General features: G+C 41.5%; 1 protein-coding gene across 1 annotated transcript in view; it reads right to left on the bottom strand.

The window, feature by feature from the left end:
- Positions 1–20839, bottom strand: part of DLD (dihydrolipoamide dehydrogenase) — a 208998-nt gene that overhangs the window by 125006 nt on the left and 63153 nt on the right. Inside the window, exons 5-10 of the mRNA XM_069229823.1 lie at positions 19064–19133; positions 17682–17782; positions 9104–9247; positions 8656–8757; positions 5764–5954; positions 4551–4721 (exon numbers count right to left, since the gene is read on the bottom strand). Of these exons, the coding sequence (XP_069085924.1) occupies positions 4551–4721; positions 5764–5954; positions 8656–8757; positions 9104–9247; positions 17682–17782; positions 19064–19133 (779 nt within the window). The remainder of the gene's footprint in view (positions 1–4550; positions 4722–5763; positions 5955–8655; positions 8758–9103; positions 9248–17681; positions 17783–19063; positions 19134–20839) is intronic.

The raw sequence follows: 20839 nt of genomic DNA on the forward strand, positions 1-20839 counted from the left end.
TACGCCATTAACGAATCTGTGATTACCATGGAGACGCTGAAAGTAAATAAAGACATACTGACCATATTCAAATTAATTTTATACAGTATTGTAGGAAGCTGGCTATCTATGCAGTGTACCAATGCATGGAGACAGTATGCAGATAGTCCAGAGCGACTAACGGGTTAAAATTATAACTCTAAAAGCTCTCTTTTGTGGTAGTGTGGGTGAGTAGTTAGGCTTATCAGAGGACAGTGTTGAGCATTTATTACACAGAGCCAGTAAGTGAGACAAAATCAATAAAGAAATCTGACAGCAGTTTATAAGAATAACATAGATTTTTAAACAAATTTAGACACCAAGATCATCAGAATCAGGTGAGTACTTTTTTCTGAGATAGGAGTTTTCATAGATTTCATATACTGCACTCAGTTACACTTACAACTTACGTGACTCTCTTCCTTGACTTAAGGTGAGTATGAGGCAAGCCCCAATGGAGCACCAACAGGTCATCCCAGACGGCACTGGGGCATCTAAGTGCAGAGGTGCTTTACAGCATTGGGTGCCCCGTTTAATGGGGAACGATCCGGTCAAAAAAAGCTGCAAGCTGGGACTGGGCAAACCTACAAGGGGGCTCAGTCCCTGAGATGCTCGAGACACAGTTGGTACACTTCTCCTCGGGCTGTGTTGCTCGAGTACAGTGGTGCTTTTAGGTGTTGGGACGCAGTAAAAAAGATACTCGTGGTTGAAGGGGGCCTGCAGAGAGAAGGCTGCAGGCAGCGACTGGGGGATCAGTATGGCCAAACCCAAGGGTGGGCTCAACTTTTGAGGATCATGAGACCACGTGGGCACCATCAATTCCCTCGGACTCGGGCTGTGGGGCTTTGGTGCAGAGGTGCTTTGAGGCATCGGGTTGTGGCCGTGGGAGACCTCTCTGTTTCTTGGTTCTGCAGAAGAGGGTCAAAACAGGACAGATGGGCCACTCTTGATGTGGGTTTCACTATTCCTAAAGTCGCTCAACATGCAAGTCTGTTTTCCTTAGCACTGGTGCCTGGACTGGACACAAAGTCTTGGCTGCTACAACTGCTCCGGTACACAAGGTACTGGTGCTGTGGGGCTCCTGGAGCAGTCAGCGTCTCAAACTCGCTGGGGAGACAGGGCAGACCTCCTACAGCCTCTGTGGCGGCTTTCTGGTAGCTTGTTCCCTTGGAAGACCTGATGGTTAGCAACATGGTGGACAAGACAGCTGCTTTTAGTGCCTGCGGATGCAGGTCAGCAGCTCATTCACTCCAAGGGAGATTTTTCCTGGTTTTTGAGGTGCTGGGCAGTCCTCCAAGGGCTTTAGGGAGGGTGTCCAGCTCTTAGTGAAGTTGGCTCAGCGATTGTTGAAGCACAAGTAGCCTGGCAGGATTTTGCGCAAATCTTTGGTGAAGGTCTTCAGTTCTCGATCTTTTGGTCCTTCTTTCTTTCTCAGTTCCCAGTACCCAATGGGCTACTTACCCTCGGAGTCACTGCACTCCCTAGATGACCACTTCCGGTGGGGAGAGGGCATTACTCGGTCCCAGAATTCCTAATTCCATTACACACAAGAGGGTGGGATACCCTTTTTTGTGTACACTTCAGGCTGCCCATATTAGGGGTGTGCTCAGCCGGAGATATGCCTCCTAGCATAGCTAATCCTTCTGCCCGTCCTGTTGCCAAATGAGCCTCCGGGCAGGGGGTTGCTTCTCCCAGGTTTGAGGGAAGCTGGGGTTGCATATCAAAGGAGGCAGGGACTTTCAAGTCCCTGCCTTGGTATAGAGATTTACCGGCCATCCTGCTGGCGGAGGTGATAATACCTCCTACCAGAGCAAGCATTGTTTTGGACCTCGGAGAGCAGGGACTCACCTCCAGGGGGTCAGAAACTCATCTGTGGAGGCAGACTGGTCGATACCAGTCAGCCAGCACACCAGAGGACTAGTAGATTTCGGGGGTGCACCTCTGGGTGCATGTCATAATAATTCCAATACTGGCATGAGTATGGATTTCTTAAGACGAGGTGTGTAATACCAAACACCACTATTTTCTGACCAGCCATCATGTAGTCAAGTCACTTGTGCTGACCAGTGCCCAGCACATGCTTTAAGACAGCTGCCCCGTCACTTGCAATGTATAGGAATAGAACTAGACATCACAGGGGCATATATGCTCTTGCAGATATGTCCTCCCATGTTTATAATGAACCCTGCCTTAGGGTTCTTAAGGCCTGGCGTAGGGGTGACTTACATATAATACATGCCGTGACTTTGGCATAGCGCACAATATGTGTGCCATGTCGTGTTTTCACTCAGGGCTTGCATCCTGACATGCAGTTTGTGGTGGCAAGCTGTGTGCAATTTGTGTGAGGGACCCTTATGGTGGCAGAAGATATGCTGCAGCCGTTAGGGACCCTCTTAGGTACCCATGCGCTAGGTACCAGGGGTAGCATTTACTAGGGATTTACAGGGGTGCTAAAGTCCCGTACTGATTGTAAACGATCAGACAACTTTGTTTTCAGAAAAGAGTGCCGGCTCAGAGGTCTGATTAGCAGGCCTCAGTGCACTGTCAGAGTCAAAAATCAGCATTTAGTACTTCTAAAAGGGGCCATGAAGTTGGTGGGGGCATCTGCAAAAAACTCCTACCTTCCTATAACTGCCTTTTAATCACCAAAGCATTCCTCTTGAAGTGTAAGACTTCTAAAATGCAAAATAAAAATAGATACTAATGCAAAACCTAGAAAAATATAGACGACCTTGTGCAACAGAAATTGTGATCGACTAAATCATGAAAATATGCTCTTCATAGAAAGTATTATGTGCAAGCGCGAAATTGCGGAAGAAACAAAACCCCTGTAGACAGGACAAGAACTTCCATGAAGTCATGGTGAATGATAAGGTGTGAAACAGAGGAAGTGTTCTTGGTATGACTCACTGGTGTAGTGCATTAAAGGTCGTCATTTCTACAAACCATCCAGAGGATACAAATGGGTGTCACTTTCTCTGAGAATAGAAAACTACTATGAATATGTATTAAAATAAAACACATAGAATAGACTTCCACCAGAAAGCTATAGTTCTAAATTGCTAATGGAATGTCCTATTGTGAGTATTAAAAACCTAGAGTGCCTCTCTGTGGTACAAAAACCACAAGGTCTATGGTGCCAAGTTTTCCTCCAGTAAAAGTAATTATTTAAAGCTCTGGTCATAAAATCTAAGAAGTTACTAGGACAGGATGGTCTTCTGTTCTTGGTAACCAGGGATTACCAGACTTCCAGCCTCTGAAAGGTGTCATTTATCGTTTGTTTACCTAGCAAGACTCGGGCATAAAATAAGTCTGAAGAACTTACAAGGTGTCCATGTCCTGAAAGTATACAGAATCATAGTTTTTGTGCCAGAAAAGAACATTTGAAATTGAAAAAAATATAAGGAAGAGGTGGCATAACAAACTAGTTCGCAATCTGAGTAACTTTGAAATGTATTGAAAAAAGTGACTTAGAAACCAACAAGGCTTGAAAAGGACCTCCAGCATCAGGAGCGCCTCCTATGATAGTGTAGAAAAGTCATAATAGAAGTTACCAACAGCAGTTATAGGTGATGTTGACATAATGAAGAGGAGGCAAAAACCTAAAATGGTTTTGCTTCCAGAGATCAGAGGGCAGGCTCCTCAGCATATGTCTGAAAAAGACAATCCAATCTACAGTACTTGATTTGGCCTCTATTTCCCATGGTAAAGTCACACATAACAAATAAAATATACATGATTCACACAGGAAAATTCATGATCACTTCTTCCTTTGACCGAATGTAAAAATTAACTATGTTGGTTAGGCCTGAAAGGGGATTTGTTTTAAATGGGGCACCTCTTAAATCAAAACAAATTAATCCAGCTACAGTAAATGTTGATGGCTCTTAGCAGAATACCTCTCTGGAAGCATCGTACTCTAGAATGGCATTCTGTAAACCTGTTGGCCTAGAATACATGAGCTAGGAAATGTGCCTCATTACAGGCTAAAGACCCCAGTTATTTATTGATATTATTTTTATAATTTAATTGATATTCATTTTGTTATTAAACATGACCTACACAATGGATGACTAAGGGTACAGATTAAAAAAATAACTAGGATTTACTTTCTCTATGTTTCAATTTTATATTTGTACCAATCCCAAAACACATAAATAGCTCACTCTTGCATCTTGCAGGTACTTTAACCCCTTCTAGAGGCATAATTAAATACTATGTATGCGAAATAAATTTCATTCACTGCTTTTCCAAAATGGTATGCGTTTGGAGCTATTCAGTATCCATACCAATTAGCATAAGCATAGAATAAACAGACACGTCCCAATTCAACCTGAACAATTATCAAAATGGGTGTGGCGTTCCGTCGGTCCCAGTTAAGGAAGAGGCACCATACATTTTTTATATGTACCATTTCACCCAAATAAATCAAAATACTATAGCACAACTAGCAAGAATGAAGGGTTATCAGCAATAAATGGTCCTTCTTCACTCTACTTTGTCCTAACTACAGAGATATTTAGCTTACTTACTTTGGAATTTTTGTTTGAAATCTACTATTGACTGGAATTCTCCCCTTATTGTCAAGTTCGATTCCCAGCTCTGCGAGACCAAGATTCTGAGAGAATGGGCGCCGGCCGACGCAAACAAGCAGCACATCACAAGGAATGACTTCTGCTTTGCCACCAGCAGCTGCTTCAACTCTAGAAAGGACAAGCAGAACAAAATAGTATTAGTTGCATATACATGAACACACAATGGCTATCTCAGAATCTGTATAATTTTGTAATAAAGCATTTATAGGTAGATCGATGTTTTATTTACATAGTTACTTAACACCACTGCATTACAACCATGTTCACAGTTTTATACATTACTAAAAGAATAATCAAATTCTGTGCTATCATAAAATACATTCATAGTTTACTACTTGGCTAATCTAAAAACGTTAGTCAGCTACAGATCCGTATGAGAAAGGATCTCAAAGCAGGTTGCCTCACTGTGTTTCATATTGGCCTCTGTTGCTCTTCTGGTACCAGAGTTAAAACAGTGTCACTGCAGGCATAATAGTTTGTGAGTTCTATGAAGTAAGAAACCCAAACGCGAGCAAGCTGCCCCCCAAATAAATTTCAACATAGTCAAAATAAGAAAGAAGCTACTTCAACGACGGTGTATAGAAGGGAATACATACTACTTTGCAGACGGCTGCCTTCCTGAGCAGGGTATTTAAAACAAACGGGGACTGCTCATACTGTCACGTGAGCACCTTGCCTTCCCCACAGGAATTTAATGAAAATGCTCCAGACCCACTTAGATGTCGTGCTATCAATTTTAACTAATGTACAAACGCCTTTTTCAACCCCAGACTTGTTGAAGATTGAAAATTAAAGCAAATAGGTTTGCCCTGGAATACTTCCTTGTTAAGGTGCACACTTTAAAACATTCTTTAGATTATTAGTGAATATGCATTTCTTACAATGACATACTCAGGCTCATAATATATTCAGCTTTTGTTTACATGACAACTGCAGTTTGGGGGTACTTATGAACTGTTTTTTTTATTTAATATGTGGCTATTTTGTCCTCTGTTTAGGGAGTGAAACTGGTTAAGAGCACATCTTCCACAATCACTTAATCAAGAAGAATTCAACATTTTTTCTGAATTGCCAGAAGAGTAAAATGTTTATTTTCAACCCATTTCATCTGAAAAACAAGTCACATAAAAAAAACAAAAGGTTAACTCACGAAACATCAATTTTTCCATCTGGGCGCCTGGTTGCACCTGTCACCTTGGTATTTAATTTAAACTTAATGCCTTGCTTCTGTAGAATACGTTGAAAGTTTTTAGAGATCTCCATATCAATCCCTAATCCACCAACGTGACCCAAGAATTCCACCGCTGTCACTTCCGAACCGAGTCGCTGCCAGACTGAACCCTGCAAAGATGAAAGGAGGAGAATGAAACACTACTGTAATTTTTGGATTCACTCTGCATCTGTGTGGTACGTTAGAACGCTTTTAACATTAACTGGACAACTGACTGACTTAGAACGCAAAATGAATCAAAAACTAACTGCAAAACTAACCTTTTGCTCAGGAACCAGTACCACTAATCTGACAAAGCCATTTACGTATGTCTGCAAAACACCTATCCAACTTTGAACATTGAGCCTCCCGCTGGGACTATTCTCGCGGGCAGCTCTTCTCCTCCACTATTCCTTGGTTGCGAGCACTTCATATTTATCGCTATCCTTTGGGCATGTTCAGTCCCTCTCCTAACTGGGGGCTCTGATTGACACCATTTTGTCTGTTTGAATTCCTGAATTTTCTAGATTATCTCTTTTCCCATTTAGGACAATAAACGACCTTCCCTTGATTTCCTTCAGGCTCATGCCGGCTTGCACATGTTATTTTGCTTTCAGACAAAACTCTGTCCTGATGATGATCCTTTGATCCCTTCAAGGATCGAAACGTTACTGACTACAGTACCTGGACTCAATGATAAATTATGTTTTTGATGTACATACGAGCATTGATAGTGTGTGAATTGTGACTGTAACCATTGGTTCGATGCGGTCACATGAGTAAGCCTGAGCATCTTTGATTTACATATACATAATGGCTCTTTGTTGAGCAGGAACCATGCAATCCTTTCTATCACATTTGTAAGCCTGCACTTTATAATGTCTGAATCGATTGTTCTTTCTCTGTTTTGTGTCTCCCACACAATGTTAAATTATCTATGCATAATAAATAAATATATATGTCTATTGGACCTAAAAATCATAGGTCTGAATGAATTTCTATGTACATTCTATTGCTCCCATGTGATACACAAGGGATGTTTGCTTTTGCAGAAATACTATCACCCCTTGTCCCATGTTTTTTCTCTCCTTGTTTTGTAGAAACACAAGGTCCTTTTCGTGGCACCCAACTCTGAGGACTCAGAGCATCCCTCCCAACAGTAGCATAATCTTCTAGATCCATTTTCAAGAACACACTTAGTACTTGACACCTCAAAGCCGATTCACAAAATTGAAGCACCAACTCAAAACCCAGCAAGTCCCAGTGGATGACAGTCTACACTAAGGGTGCCCAAAACAGGTCTGGAGACCTATATCTATGCCAGATTTTCACTATATCCACTTATAATAAACTTTATATGACTGGTGGTTATCCAGACAATATGGACTGCACAATGCCACCCTCGGAGAGCCTCGTACTGAAATCTGACATCCTTATAGAAGGAAAATGTCCTAACCCTTGGACAGAGAAGTGGTGGCCCTCCTAAAATGGGAACAGCCCCAAAGTCCACTTCACTTGTTCACTACTGAGGATTTGTTTTTGCTTCTAAATTATATTTAATTGTAGGCTTGAGAACTCAGGAAACAAATGCTCCAATTTTCCTACTATAAATTGGTAACAAAAGAGGCAACTGCACCCCAATCTGGACTATGTGAATTTTCAGTATTTGAAATGCCCAAATACATTACTGACAAAGTGCAGTTTTTTCAAAATTTAGAAGCTTGCCAAGTCCTGGAAATATCATGCATGGAACAGATCTCTCAGCATTTGGCAAAACTACAAAATCTACAAATTAATCATTTTCAATTTCCTCCTCATTTGTTGATATGCCTCTTGTGGAATAGATTCTATTTTTGTTCAAGCTCAACTGGTGAGTTACCCATCCAATCACATCTTATGATCGTCTTCGGCAAACTTGTTCGATATTCTTAAAAGTAGGCAGGCAGGAGCAAATTACCATTAATATCTTTTTGACCCTTAATGCTAAAACCATCTCCTTCTTTCTAAAACCTTGATTTGAGTGTTTGAAAAAGCACTGATGACCTTTTTGTTACCCTATGAAGTGAGGAAAAGAGTAGAATTCTCTGAATACTTAATAACAAGAAGACAGACTTGCAAATGGAGTTTTATAATCGAGTCCTTTACTTTTATTTAGCTAATTTTCCAGCATATATATTTTTAAAATTCCATTTTAAATATTTTATATTTTTTTGACACGGAACTGCTAGATACTTTTCCAGAAGTCAACTCAAGTCATCACGATTTGGCAGATCAAAAAAATATTTTTGATTTTCTATCACATTCGTTTCGTAGGAAAGGAAGTGTTTACATAAATGTGTAACAACAGACAGTCGAAGAAAACAGAACATTTTCTGGCAGTTATCAAAACAAGCTTTGTATCAATAGACTTGCACACGCCGCATCTGCTTACAAGTAGTGAGCCTGTAACATTTTCATAACAAAAAAACTCAATATAATGGTCCAATACCGAGTTCTAAAAAGTAGTAATATGCACTACAATTGGAAAGTGCAGAACATTAATTTGAATACCTTTATGTATCAGAAGTGAAACACCCTAACACAATCATTCTGGTATAGATTACGGATCAGAGTGCCCAGCATTGGTTCACCAGGGTTATATTTGTGTTAGCTTTTTACTATAACCACATGACGAACATGTAAGTATAGTAAATCTAAATGTGAATAATTTAGTCAGTAGTTACCCTGAAAATCTGGCATTGATACAGTCCTCATGAATATATGCAGAACGCAAATACTGAAGATGGTATTAATGTACAGATTTGAAAAAGAAAGGGTCACCGCCTTACTCACCAGTTCCACACCAATAACACCTGCTCCGATAACCACCATCTTTTCGGGAACTGTTTTAAGTGATAAGGCACCCGTGGATGATACAATGGTTTCTTCATCAACCTACAATTATACAAAAAAGAAATCTGTTCATAATGGATGTCTACATGTTGAACATGAATACTCATTGGATAGACAAACTCTATTAGTAACAAAAAAACATTAAGAATAATTTTGTGTTGCATCTCTTTTATTCACTTGACGCAATGACTAGACAGCAGGACATGTGTGAAACCAGGAAACCCTGGTCCTCTTAAGTAATGGCTCACTTTTGAACCAAATATTTGAAGCTTTCTAACTGCAGAAACAGGTAAGTCACTTAAACACCCCTAAGACTTTCAGCCATAGTTAAGCAAGAGACATATTGCCAATAAGATACAAATCAATATCACTGAAGAATGTCACACACCTCTATTCCAGGAAACGGTGTGACTTCGGACCCTGTAGCTATCAGGATGTTCTTTGTGTTGATAATCTGTGTGCTGCCGTCAGCCTTTGTTGCTGTAACTTGGTTCTTGCCTGAGATCTTCCCATATCCTGGGACATGTGTCACCTAGAGTAAAGGAGAATTTGACAAACTTGGCTTTTTGAGCAGATAATACAACACACTCGTGGTCAAAAGCACAGGACAGGGATCAAAACCACAGAGCTAAGACACAGCTTTTGTATAGGTCTTATAACACCTAAGTAATACACAGCCCAGCATAAATCCATACCACACAATTCAAAATTTTCTACGTTTGAGACTACCATTCAGTAAAATGTAGAGGACTAAAGAGGTGAGCAATTTACTTGATTTTATAGGTCTTTTCATACATGTGTAGCATAAACAGAGCACAAGGTTAGCTTGTGTACTTTTTTAGGGCACAACATGGTAAATCTACAAAGAGTCTTTTCCAATTTTTGCAAGAATGCATGCTGTTTGCATAGCTCACTGTGTTATTTTCAACAGTCAGGGATGTGAAGAGCTCTTTCAGGACATCCAAGTGTTCATACATCTATGTACAGCTGAGTGGTTTTTATTACGTAACACATGCAACTAAAGGTCATTGATATTTAGATTTCCTTGAGCATGGATGTAGGTCAGATATTTTTTAAATAGTATGTTAAAGACTACCTTTACACACATAGCCTCCTCTAAGCTTCTGGTTCTACTGCTGTAACATGGATATTGGGTGGCCTTGACTTTGGAAAACAAGTCTAAACTACTGGGCCCTTTTTTATTCAGCGGAAAACCAATACACCTTTTGTTTCCATACATCACCCTGGGTTGTTATCTGAAGGACTGCACCAGAGATTTGTAAATGTATTTCTATGTGAATTACAGCCCTTTTTGCTGATCGGTAATCAACTGCATTGCTTAGTTAGGAAGTTCACAAGCAACTTCTTAAACATCCGGACATTTGCTTTCAAAGAAAAGCCAGCTTCTGTGTCATGACTCTAGATAAACTACGTCTCGCCCACAGTAATCTCCGAATCAGCAACATGGATTACTCACCATACTTTGCTCTGAATAACACTGTCCTAATTATGGAATCTCACAAACATTCTCTATAAATTCTCTGCTTGGTTCGGGACACAGCCACATGCTATTTTGTCTCCTTGCTTCCAGCATGTACTCCAGCCCAATAAAAGGATTACAAAAATTCGGAATCATTTAAAACAACAAATGTAACATGAATGAATTAAGGATGTGTTTAATTACTTTTTCTATTTATTTATAATTTTTCTTATACATATTTATTGCTAAATGTGTTATTATTTGATACTTTTATGGCTTGTTGAAAGTCAAATAAAGTCTGTTTGATGATGAGTAGCAGGTTGCTACTGTTGGGAAGGTTTATGAGCCAGATGCACAAAAATGCAATTTTGCATTTCTCAAATAACGACTTCATAGAAATTGCTATTTAAGAAATGCAAAATGCTATGTGCAAAGATAACGATTTCCTAATAGCAATTCCTACAAGGTAGGAATTGCTATTAGGAAATCAGTATTAAGAAACCCCATTGCATTTGAGCCAATGGGCTGGTTTTGCATTTCCTAAATTGCGATTTCGTATTAAGAAATCGCTATTTAGGAAATGCAAAACCAGAGAAAAAGACCCCCCTTGAGGCACCACAAAAATAGGGGTGCATCTGTAGAGCACACATATGCCTAAGGGGGCATGTGTGTGATCTATTGCAATTTAAAAAAGCACCCTGGGGTGCTTATTAAAAAAAAAGAAAATTGCACCTGGTAACCACCAACTTCAAGTCAGTGGTAAATGCATCTCCAAAATGCATAAATCGCATTTTGGAAATGCATGGTACATCAGAATAGGAAATGCAAATAGGAAATCCCTATTTGCATTTCTTATTCTGGGAATCACAAATTACGATTTGCGATTCCTTATAAGGCTTTGTACATTAGAAAAGCCCAGTTTGCATTTCTTAACAGCCCGAAATACCGAACCGGACCGATAAGAAATGCAAACAGGCTTCGTACATCTGACCCTATGTTACTTACCCTGTAAGCATCTTTTCATGGCATGTAGTGCTGTAGGTTCACATGCTCTGCATACTCCTGCCATCTAGTGTCGGATTCGGATGTGTGCAAGTTGTTTTTCTTCAAAGAAGTCTCTCGAGTCACGAGATAAAGTGACTCCTCCTTCTCTCAGTGATAACGTGCATAGACATTGACTCCATTGTTAGATTGTTTTCCAGCTGTCGTTGGAGAATGGAGTGTGAGTAAGTGTTAATAAAGAGACGTCCATGGATATGAGAATATATAGAAAAGTACTGCAACGGCCAAAAGTGTCCAGGGAGGAGGGCGGGCACAGGCGAATCTACAGCACTGCATGCCACGAACAGATGCTTACAGGGGAAGTATATCATCTGCTCGATGGCAGGTGCAGCTGTAGATACACATGCTCTGAACAGAATGTAAAGAAGTGCCCTTCATAAAGCAGTGGCTAACGTGTGGGTGTTGCAGTTGTTTGAAAAAAGGGTGCATAGCACTGCCTGCCCAACATCTGCTTGTTGGCTTGCTAATACATCCACAAAGTAATGTTTAGTGAAAGTGTGTGGGGTTGACAATGCAGCTGCTTTACAAATTTCAGCTATTGGTATACTTCCCAGGAATGCCACAAATGCTCCTATCTTACGGGTCTGGGCAAAGTTCCTTTAGCTTCGGCGTAACAAGTCTGAATGCACTTAACTTTCCTTCTTGAAATGCCTGATTTAGACTTCCCTGTGTGAGGGGGGCGAAAAAGCAACAAAAAGTTGCTTGATTTTACAATAGTCTTTAGTCCTGTCAATAAAGTACATTAAAGCTCTTTTTAAATCTAGTGTATGAAGGGCCCTTTCTGCAACTGAATCATGTTACGAAAAGAAAGGTGGAAAGTTGAAACTACCGAGGAATTTTGGGTTAGTTCGGAGGACTACCCTATCTCTGTGTAGCTGGAAGAAAGATTCTACCAAGGTTAGCGCCTGGAGTTCATGGACATGTCTTACCAAAGTGACTGCTACTAAAAAGACTACTTTCCATGATAGGAGCAGCAGAGAAAATTGATGTGAAGGTTCAAATTGTGGACCCATATGCCTTCCACGAATGCCTTAATAACTGGGACTTTAAACAATGATAATTTTAGTCTGTTCTGCGGGTAGGCACCTAATGCAGCCAGAAGCAGGATTATGGAAGTATATGCTAAACCAGAGGCCTGCAAATCAAGTAAGTAGCAGACAATATTCTCAACAGTCGCATTGAATGGATCAATATGTTTGTCATGGCAGTTGAAAACATATATTTTCCACTTAGCAGCGTAATACGTTCTAGTTGTGGGTTTACGTGCCTCCCTGACATCTAATACTTAATGAGCCAAATCGTAAGGTTGAGTTCTTTTGGATTGGGATGCCTGATTTTTCCATGGTTCTGAGTGAGAAGATTCAGGTTGAGGGGAAGCTTCTCGTTGGACACTACAGAGAGCTCGAGTAGTGTGGTGAACAATGGTTGTCGAGCCCAAGTGGGAACTACTAGAATGAGGGTGAGAGACATTTGCCTGAGCCTCTGAACCACAAATGGAAGAAGGGGTAGAGGTGGAAAAGCATAGGCAAATATCTCTGACCAATTCATCCATAGAGCATTGCCTTTGGATAGGGGGTGTAGGAGTCTGAAGGCAAAGCTTTGGCATTTTGTGTTGTCTGCAGGTTGCGAATAGATCTGTGTGTGGAAACCCCCACCTGTGAAAGCATAGGAGGAGGACTCGAGAGTGGAGGTCCCATTCATGGACTTATTGTAGCATCCTGCTGAGGAGGTCAGCAAAGTTGTTGTCCATCACTGGAAGGTGTCCCCCTAATAGGTGAATGTGGTGACTTATTGCCCAACGCCAAATCATCTGAGACAGGCATGATAACTGTAGAGAGTGTGTCCCCTCCTGTTTCTGTAGATAAAACATGGCTGTTGTGTTGTCTGTCCGGACCACAACAACTTTGCCTGTCAAGTGAACTGGGACGGCTTTCAATGCAAAATAAATGGCTTGAAGCTTCGAGTAGCTGACGTGTAGGACTTGATGTTGGTGTCCCACAATCCCTGGATTGTGAGGTCTTGTAGGTGAGCACCCCATCCTGTGAGGCATGCGTCCGCTGTGAGAATGATCTGGGGAGCAGGGCTGAGGAACAACCACCCCTTTGATAAGTTCTGCGTGTTCCACAACTGTAGAGAGTGAGGAGTGCAGCTGTCTACCAACACTAGATCTTGTAATTTATCCTGTGACTGAGACCATCAACTTGCCAGACATCCCTGCAGCAGGCATGTTGGACCTGGCCCTTTTTGCAGGGTCATTCTCAAACTTTCTGCCTCCTTCCTCCAGTTTTTTTTCCTGGCCTGTTTCTGTTGGCTTTAGGACTCTGGGCACTTTACCACTGCTAACCAGTACTAAAGTCCATATGCTCTCAGTCCAAATTATATTGGTGATTGGTTTATCCATGATTAGCCTATTTGATGTACTGGTAAGTCCCTAGTGAAGTGCACCAGAGGTATTCAGGGCCTGTAAATCAAATGCTACTAGGAGGTCTGCAGCACTGATTGTGCCACCCACATGAGTAGCCCTATAAACATGTCTCAGACCTGCCACTGCAGTGTCTGTGTTTGCAGTTTTGAATTGCCACTTCAACCTGGTATGTGTACCCACTTGCCAGGCCCAAACCTTCCCTTTTACTACATGTACATCACACCTAAGTAGGTCCAAGGCAACCCCCTGGGCAGGGTGGAGAATATTTAAAAGGTAGGACATGTACTAGTGTGTTTTACATGTGCTGATAGTGAAATACTGCTAAATTTGTTTTTCACTATTGCACGGCCTATCTCTCTCATAGGATAACATGGGGGTTGCCTTGAGATATCTTTTAAGTTCAGTTTCCCATTGGGAGCAGTTAGAGATATGGAGTTTGGGGATCTCTAAACTCACAATTTAAAAAGCATCTTTTGGTAAAGTTGTTATTTAGATTGTCTGTTTGAAAACGCCACTTTTAGAAAGTGGGCATTTTCTTGCTTAACTATTCTGTGCCTCTGCTTGGCTGCTGAATCCACGTCTGGGTCAGACTGACAGTTGGGCTGTTTGTGAATTCTCTCTAGACAGTGACACAAAGGGGGCTGAGGTGTGTCCTGGCCTCACAAAATACTGTCTCCAACCCCCTAGTGTGTGTCTGTGGCAGGGCAACGAAGAAGTAGGGGCTTGTGCACTACAAAGACTTTCCTTTTAAGTTTGCCTACTTCAAAGGCAGAAATGAGCATAAGTATTGGAATGCTGACCCACCAACTTTAGATTCGTTCTAGATCAAGAGGAATAACTGCCAAGGAGAACAGCTTGATACTTGAGGAGGACCTACCTCTCTGCCTGTTGCTTTGCAGGCCTGTTGCTGCTTCCTTGAGAGTGAAAGGACTGGATTCTGCTTTCTGAAATACTGCTTGTGAAGTTTCTCCAAGGGCTTAGACTGAGATTGCCGCCTGTTCTGAAGTCTTGGGGACATCAAAGACTTCATCTGTCAGTGCTTGGGCCCTTCTGCTGAGAGTCCTGACTTGCTAAGTGGTGCCAAATCCAGTCCCTGGGCCCTTAGAAGTGGAAGCTGGTAACTTGCGGGAGGGCCAATCCCAACTGTGTGTTGAGAATAGCCCCTAAATAGGCCTGAATTTGTGAAGTTTGAAGCTGTGACTTTTGTATACTAATTGTGAACCCTAATTGATAAAAATGTTGTAGAGTGGATTGCGTATGTTGTAGACACAACTGACTTGTATTGGCTTTTATGAGCCAGTCGTCCAAATATGGGAAGACATGAATACTCTGTGTAAATGTGCTGCAACTATCGCTAGACATTTGGCGAATATCTGGGTAGGAGTAGTGACTCCGAATGGAAGCACTTTGAATTGATATTCCCGCTATTACAAACCTGAGGTATTTGTAGTGTGCTGGATGTATTGGAATGTGAAAAGTATGAGTCTTGTAAGCCTAGCGCAGACATAAAGTTGCCCTGTTGTAGTAGGGGAATCACATCTTGTAGAGTTAACATATGGAAAAGTTCAGAAAGGCTGTGACGATTTAACGGCGTGAGGTCTAGTATAGGCCGGAGTGAGCCATCTTTTATGGGAGTGAGGAAGTATAGGGAGTATACTACCGAGCCCTGCTGCTGAAGAGGGATGAGTTCTATGGCTCCTTTGAGTAAGAGAGCCTGTACCTTCTGTTTGAGCAAGGTTAGATGTTTTGTGGAGGGATTGGGTCTGCGAGGTGGTGTGGTTTAAGGTGTTTTGATAAGCTCCACACAATAACCAGATTCGATAATATCTAGCACCCACTTACCTGTTACAATGGTGTGTCAGATGTAGAAGAAATGCTGTATTCTTCCCCCAACAGGTGTTAAGTAATTGGAGGGAATGAGTAGTGAGTCATTGTTTTGAGGTGGAGCATGTTGTGCAACAGGAAGCACCCTTTCCACGGCCCTTGGTGTTGTTTCCTCTGTGGCACCTTATACCAAGTCCAGGCAACCCCTATGAGTGAATGTAGGCAGTGTCTAGGAAGCCAGTGCTCTCTAAAAGTAGCTGTGGGTGAGCAGCCAATACTTATCTAGGAGACATGCAAAGCTTATGCAATACCACAATAGTCACACAGCAACTTATCACACATGAAAGGAACCACACAGTGTAACAAAAATAAAGGTACTTTATTACAGTAACACTACACTCGATTACTTATAGGGAGTCCCCTCAACTGGAGGTAAGTACACATTATGTATATACACAATAGCAATCAGAAATTAGTATAGAAACAACAAACATTGGCAAGAATGGTAGAAAATAGTGCAGGCCCAAGGGGAGGGCCAAAACATATACTATAATAATACTGGAATGCAAAATACAGTCCCCCATCCAAAGATTTGGAGTCGTTGGAAGAGCTAGGTTCCCTAAGAGGTGAGTACCTGAGTGACCCCCAGCGACCAGGAGAGCAGAGGTAAGTACCTGGTCTTCCCAAAGACTAACAAAAGGACTTAAAAAATGGATTGTGCAAGAACAGGACCAGACAAGAAGAAACCAAAGGTCGATTCTGGAAGAGGAGGACCTGCAAAAGAAGGAGATAGAGTCCAGTCCATGATGGAGGGTCCAGTCGGGGCAGGAGCCACTACACACCCTTCTATGGATTGAATAAGCTGGTTGACTTGCAAGATGACCAGCTGTGAAGCGCAGGAGCTGAAGAGGAGTCCTTGGAGCAGTGCAGATGGTGTCCCACGTTGGTCGTCGGGTTGCAGATGGTCAGTGGTTAGGAGAACCGCCAACAAGCCTTGGAAAACGCAAAAGGAACCAAGAGAAGAGTTGCACGGCTGAAGAGGACCAGCAAGGTCCAGGAGACTCGATCCTTGGAGGGGAATCCAGGCTGACCCTCTGCTGTCGGGAGAGCCAGCAGAAGCAGTCACAGCCCCCACGGACAACCCACTAGCAGCAGGCACAGTAAGTCACAGTGAGGCCCACTCAGCACAACTGGAGAGGTGTCCCACATCGCTGGAGCGGCAGAGAGGAGACTCTTCTTGGCAGGACGTAATGCTGGAGGCCAGGACTACTCAGATCATGAAGATCCCTTAGACCAGGAGGCTACAAGTCTTGGTAGCTGCAAGAGTCACAGTGCACAGGGGTACTGTCCTGCATGAAAAGGCTAGGGCTCACCATCTCCCAATCTGGACAGAGGGCAGAGAGGACCAAGGGGACCCCTCCAGACCACCACCTGTGATGCAGGATTCACGCAGTTCCAGAGGAGGGCAGATCCACGCTGGCAGCAAGAAAACAATCTAACAATGGAATCAATGCCCACGCACATTATCACAGAGAGCAGGAGTCACTTTACCTTGCGACTCAAGAGACTTCTAATAAAAACAACTTGCACACATCTGGACCCAACAGGAGTATGCAGAACATGTGTATCTACAGCCACACATGCCATCGAACAAACAGTTTTCAAAGAGAGAATACCCGATTGTATCACAAGTTCAATACACTTGATTCAAAGGGAGCTTTTTAAAGCTGGAAAATTTTATTCAGTCTGCATTGTGCAGCAAACAGTCATCTACTGACTTACAGTAAGAGCGTGGTGTGCAGAATGCCAGCATATGCATGCTATTCTCAGCACGTCCATAAATTTTGATGTATAAAATATATGTTGTGGTACCGGTTATGGCACTAACATCTGGTGGAAAAATATTTTTTGGAACAACTACTTTTTTCTGGAAAGGTGTCTTCATCTTGTAAGTCACACCTAGGTTGGGAGTAAGACACAGCTATTTGCATAACATGCTCTGCATACTGGGCCATGGGAAAACAGTAAGTAACCTGTTCCTGGGTGCATGAATAACAGGTAACAAAATTTAAATAACAGCTAAATTCACTATATGAAAATCAACTGGTCTTCAGAAACCTAGAAACTGGAAAATAAATTGAGTAGATTTACTCAAAATAGATAAAAACTACTGACCTTATTTTGCTTGAACAAGTGAGCAATACCAGTTGTAAGGGACTTTACTGCACCACTTTTCTGTTCCATCATTTTATCAAGATTCAACTTAAGTCCTGTAACTGTTTTAAAATAAAATATATAGATTTATAACATATCAAGAAAGCTAACATTTTGCAGTAAAGACAAGATACTTTCTTGCAATTCTCAACAGTGTGTTGTTGTGTAGCTTACAAGATACGAGCAGCACACAGTGTATAATGCAGTAAAGACTCTGCTCTGTACTGGAAAAGAGTCTGACTACAAAACATAAGTAAACAGTGCAAAACAAGCATATGTGAAAAAAGCCAATATGCACCAGGCTACTGTACAGTGCAGCAAAAGGAATGAGTGCAGAACATACTGTGTGGTGCAATAAAGTATACGTGCAACCGAATGTGCTGTGAAGTACAGACTAAATGTCCAATTTTGAGCAAAGCAGCAAAAAAACAAACAAGCATTTGCAATGCAATGGTTGTCGTGTTTGCTCGAGCCAGAGCTATTAGGGTTATAAATTCCTAACTGGACTTTTCGTGCCACATAAATTGAAAATGAAACGTAAAACAGTCGACAGAAGCAAGTCGATTCAAAGCGCCACCGCCGCAATGAGTGTGGGAGCAAGAGTTATTGGCTCCCTGCGTGAATGTCTAGAAAGGATTGCGGCTGTGAAGAAAGGCAAACCGAAACCGGGAGAGGGGCCATCACAAGCTGTAATAGGAGGAAGCATGACGTAGAGTGATGGGCAACAAAAATGTTCTCTTAGTTAAATCACCTGGCGAGGGAACTCAGCACACACAGGAGGAACATTTCACAAAATGCACCAGTAAAAATTAAGCATTTAGGAAAAGCAGACAAAGAATGAACAGCAAGAGTGTGTATGATTAAAAGTCCACAAATAGATTACAAAAGACTAGGGCGCTTGCACGCTCAACCCTAAAAGGACAGGACAGCTCCAGCTGAGGACTCATGGGATGACTTTAACAGAGGATTAGAGCGTCAGTTTAAGAGAAAAAGCCTAAATTCTGAGCCAATAATTCACTAAGGACCTTCAACTGCCTGAAGTAGGAAAAAAACCACACATCACAACATGTGGAAAAACAAAAGCAATTTTAAACGCTTAGCAAAAGCATTCCAAAACTGCAATTTGAGAGAAAATCAATTATTCTCAATCGCCACAGAAAAAGTTAAATTATTTAAACCATGGCAAACCACAAACAGCTTAATGACCCTAAAACAGTTGCTCCTGCTGTCAAACACATAAATACCTACAAGCAGCCTCACATGCACAGTGTTCGGCATGTACATCTGTTGAAATGGAACACTGCAAAAGCTTACACTGAAAACTTATCAGACTCCATTCTTACTTTCAATTCCTCTGCTGGCGAAATCCTTTCCATGAGCTAAGTGATAAAGATGTGAGTTATTCAGCAAAGCCTGTAAAGAAATAAATTCTTATTTAGAGATTCATTGGTATCAGAGTCACAACTCGGCACAGATCAAAAGAAGCAAAAATGAACAAACAAAAGTATTGAAATGACCCTAAACACAACTAAGGAGGCAAAATTAAGGAAACTGCTCCCAATATTACCCTCTAGGTTACTTAGCCTAACTATAGTGATATTGAGACAAGGAGTAATGTCCTCTTTGAAAGAAAAATATAAAGATTTTGAAATGAGACGGTGATTAATGTCTTCAAGAAGTGAAAGAATTAAGAGTTTCATATCAACTAATAATGAATGTTTCTTTAAAAAAAGGTTGTTTTTATATCCTGTGTGTATTTTATGGTTTCATACCTTTTACTGAATTAGAACGGAATAACACAAGTTTGTGGAAGCGGATTAATTCAACCTAATGATAACATCAATCTAAACTGTTCAAAGTTGTAAAGTAACCCAGGTTCTTCACTAAATGGCAAATTAAATTTGCAGGATATTCCCACAAGTAACTACAGACCTCATGCTGAAGAAGAAGCCACAAGGAAGAGCTTCACAAACAAACATTCAGCCACAAGTGTGCCTATACATTGTGCCATGTCTCTGTGCAGCCTGCATCTTTCATTGTCTACTATATATGTGTCAAATGAAAGGAAAACAGTCTAGGGAGACAAACTACTCTTATGTTTTAGCTGAATACAAAACAACAGTGTACAGTCCTGAAACACCAGGATATTATATGTGTGTGTGTGTGTGTGTATATATGTGCATCTGTGTGTAAACACCAAATGTTACAAGGATATTATGTTAGATTCAAATTTTACATACAAAACCATAGAAATTAAGCAGTTATAGTTATCTTGATTACGTATAACTCATGCCCCAAGGTAACGATAACTTGTGTCCTCATCATGCACAGTTTTCTTAAATACTGCAGTGATATTATCAATGATGTTAAAGAAGATGTCACGTGTCATGTAATGTTGCGCAAGTTATAGTTACCTTTGGTCACGAGGCCTAGCTACCTGAGATAATTATAACTGCTGAATTCCTATGGTTTTGTGTGTATAAATTGTAACCTAACTACAACTCCCTGTAAACTTTGTTTTTTTTCCAGTTAATTTCTAAAGTATTTTAATGATATTTCCTAACTAAAATGTCCCTGTAACCTGGGTGTGAGTGGTTTTGTGGGTCTGTGAGCAGGTGTGCCAGTGGCGGTATGGGTGTTTGAGTGGCTCTGTGAATGGTTGTGTAGGTGTGTGTGTGACTGGCTGTCTGCACCTGTGAGTGGTTTTGTGGATCTGTGATTGTTTGTGTGAGTGCGGTGTGGTGTGGTTCTAAGTGGTTTTGAGGGTCTGAGAGTGGGTGTGTGGGTCTGTCTGCGAGTATGTGCCTTTGAGGGGTCCCTCAAAGACCCCTTCATTAGTTGCATGGGGCCAAGGTACCTCTACCCTGACCCCTTCTATCACTTTTTCATTTTATGTTCACCGCTGAGAACAGGGGCCAAATCTTTCCTCCCAGGTTGCAGCAAGTCAATCACAGCACTGCTGTTGGCGTGTGGATCCGCAAATCCACCTGAACCTGATGAGGATCTGCATCCCTAGATATCCATATTTCTTTTACTTTAATAATATTCCAAACCTACTAAATGGATTTGCACCAAATTACAAAAAGCACACTTTCTGGACCACGATCTAGCTTGCTGCC

This window comes from Pleurodeles waltl, chromosome 4_1 (assembly GCF_031143425.1).
Source record: "Pleurodeles waltl isolate 20211129_DDA chromosome 4_1, aPleWal1.hap1.20221129, whole genome shotgun sequence".
Taxonomy (NCBI): Eukaryota; Metazoa; Chordata; class Amphibia; order Caudata; family Salamandridae; genus Pleurodeles; species Pleurodeles waltl.